Raw genomic sequence first — 2500 nt, 5'->3', positions numbered from 1 at the left:
ACTGTATGTGTTCAATAATCCATTCACATGGCAAGACAGAGCGGCTGAAGTAGAAATGGGTTTTATATTATTTTATACGGCATCACATTGTTGTAATCCATTTACACTACACAAGAGGATGGATTAGAGGGCTGTTTACAGGGGCTGTTATGGAAGCATCGTACGTTGAAGATTGGATCTGTGTAAATCTAATCTGTCGCATCTAAATGTAATCTGTGTAGTCCTGTGTGGCGTTGGTGGATTCAACGCCTGGCTCACTGTGGCATTTGTCCATGACTGCATACACACTGTATGTGGATTAGTTATATATATGTATTAATCTTCTTGTCGGGCGGAAACCTTGTATGTCCAAATCGGTTACCTTTCCAGAAATCACAAAAGAACCTGTGTTCCAGTGGATCCAATGTAGTTATTATTTAGTCACAAGCTTTTTTTATTACATTTTATTGGTTAAATATTAATAAACCCAACAGACAGATTTGACCACTTTCACATTTGTATTTTGGGCATGTCATCATAATACAATTAGTATTATTATTTCGTCATATATATATAGCAGATCTACAAACTCTTAGTGCATCCCAAAATAAAATGCCCTATACAATTGTGCATTTATTTATCAAACAAAAAGATGAAATGTGGAGATACAAGGTTTCTGCCTGACAGTGATGATATATATATGTATGCATATCTTCAGGGGCAGGATTATTTACCAAGATCAAAAACTATTGTACTGTTCACTGCCGCAGAAACGTACAGCTGCAGCCTTTAAACCGTGCCATGTATTTAGTCTGTATCGTGCCTTGACTTGCCTCACAGATCACACAGGAACCTGTATAGTTCTGCTGTGCACTGCTCAGTGTCATCCATGTCAGAGTTTCACAAACAATGGGTCGGGACTCGGGAGCCATTTTCGGGTCGCGAAACCATTTCTATGGGTCGCATATGGGTCTACATTTCCTACAAATCTTTTGTCTTTTTATTTTGAAAGATTTTTCGCTAAAACAGATGCGTTCCCGGTTTTAATGCGTTTATAGCCCCGGAACCTGGGTATGTGTCATAGCCGTAGCCGCATTGGTTCAGTCTGACCCACCTAGCCTTGGTGATGCCATTCCAGCATTTGTCTTGATTGGTGTTGCCCGCTGCCAACTTGACACAGAGCGCTGCAGGGAGCTGGACCCAGTACTGCTGCATCGCCCTCAGCTTACTGGACAGGTCTGACACCTGAGGAGATGGACAGACAGACGGGGGCATGAAAAACCTATGGTTCTATATCAGTGGTGCTCAAACTTTATCATGTCGGACCCCCAAAATAGGCTCTATGCACAGCAGCCATTTTGGAGAGAAATTGGGTCTCTTCTTACTTCCTTCACAGGTGTTACCAATGATACTAATGAAGGCTCTGTTCCATTCTGGTCAGGGTGCTGATATCGTGCATGTTGGCTCACTAGAAACACTCCATTTTGGTTCCCAAATGGCCCCTTATGGTGGGTGTGTAACTCTGAGAGTGTACAAATGGAACCAAATGGACCCGTAAGGGTCCATTTGGTTCCATTTGTACACTCTCAGAGTTATGGGCGACATTGGGCGTCCTTGAAAATAAGACAACCACTATGCCACACTAAATGGAACAGAGCCTTAATTAGTGTCATTGGTAACACCTGTGAAGGAAGTAAGGAAGGGGCCCAATTCATTCCCAATATGGCTGCTGTGCATAGAGCCTATTATATGTAGCCTATTTGGCCGCGGGCCCCCATCTCAAAATATGTTGTTCCAGGGACCCCCCAGAATCAATATGTATTTGGCCACAGACCACGCGCACACGCACACGCACACGCACGCGCACGCACACACACACATGCATATGAACATAACCCTGACCTGCATCTCCAGTCTGAGTTCGGCGGTCTCGGTGGGTTTGTACTCGGTGGAAGCGGTCAGTGAGTTACTGCGTCTCTTGTGCTCCTCAGGGTTGGGAGTTCCTGCTCCTGTCTCACCTGGAGGTCCACACGTTTGGTACACCTGGGAGTGAAAAGCCACACGTGCACGCACACAAACGCACACGGACACACGCACGCACGCACGCACGCACGCACACACGCGCACACACGCACACACACACACACACACACACACGTAGACACACACGTAGACACATGATGGCTTAATTACAATTGATTGATGACACCAATTCATTCACTTCAAAGACACTGTCCTGTTTTCAGGGTTTAGTTTGTGTCCATATTTGTGAGTTTGATGACATTCCACTAGATGTCGCTCTAGAGCCACATTTCACACCGGTGAGTGTGCTTGGGAAAAGCATGTTGTACCATGCATGCACTGACTGTATATAAACCAGCAATGCAATCTGGGAACCTCACTTGAGAGATTAAAAAAACAAGTCAAAATGTCTCTTTACAAATGAATAGGAAAAATCCTCACAGATGCAGGTCAAAGCCCTGTTGGCTGTCTGGACAATCTAAAATAGATGGTCAAAAAT

At 44.4% G+C, this 2500-nt stretch overlaps 1 protein-coding gene across 1 annotated transcript in view; it reads right to left on the bottom strand.

The window, feature by feature from the left end:
* gpc1a (glypican 1a) overlaps nt 1-2500 on the bottom strand; it is a 52459-nt gene that overhangs the window by 6340 nt on the left and 43619 nt on the right. The window contains exons 7-8 of the mRNA XM_084067105.1: nt 1882-2022; nt 1094-1224 (exon numbers count right to left, since the gene is read on the bottom strand). Of these exons, the coding sequence (XP_083923231.1) occupies nt 1094-1224; nt 1882-2022 (272 nt within the window). The remainder of the gene's footprint in view (nt 1-1093; nt 1225-1881; nt 2023-2500) is intronic.

The sequence above is a fragment of the Gymnoscopelus microlampas genome (genome assembly GCF_963454915.1).
Source record: "Gymnoscopelus microlampas genome assembly, chromosome: 9".
NCBI lineage: Eukaryota > Metazoa > Chordata > Actinopteri > Myctophiformes > Myctophidae > Gymnoscopelus > Gymnoscopelus microlampas.
The sequence above is the reverse complement of the archived record's forward strand: the minus strand, read 5'-3'. Positions and strand labels throughout refer to the sequence as shown.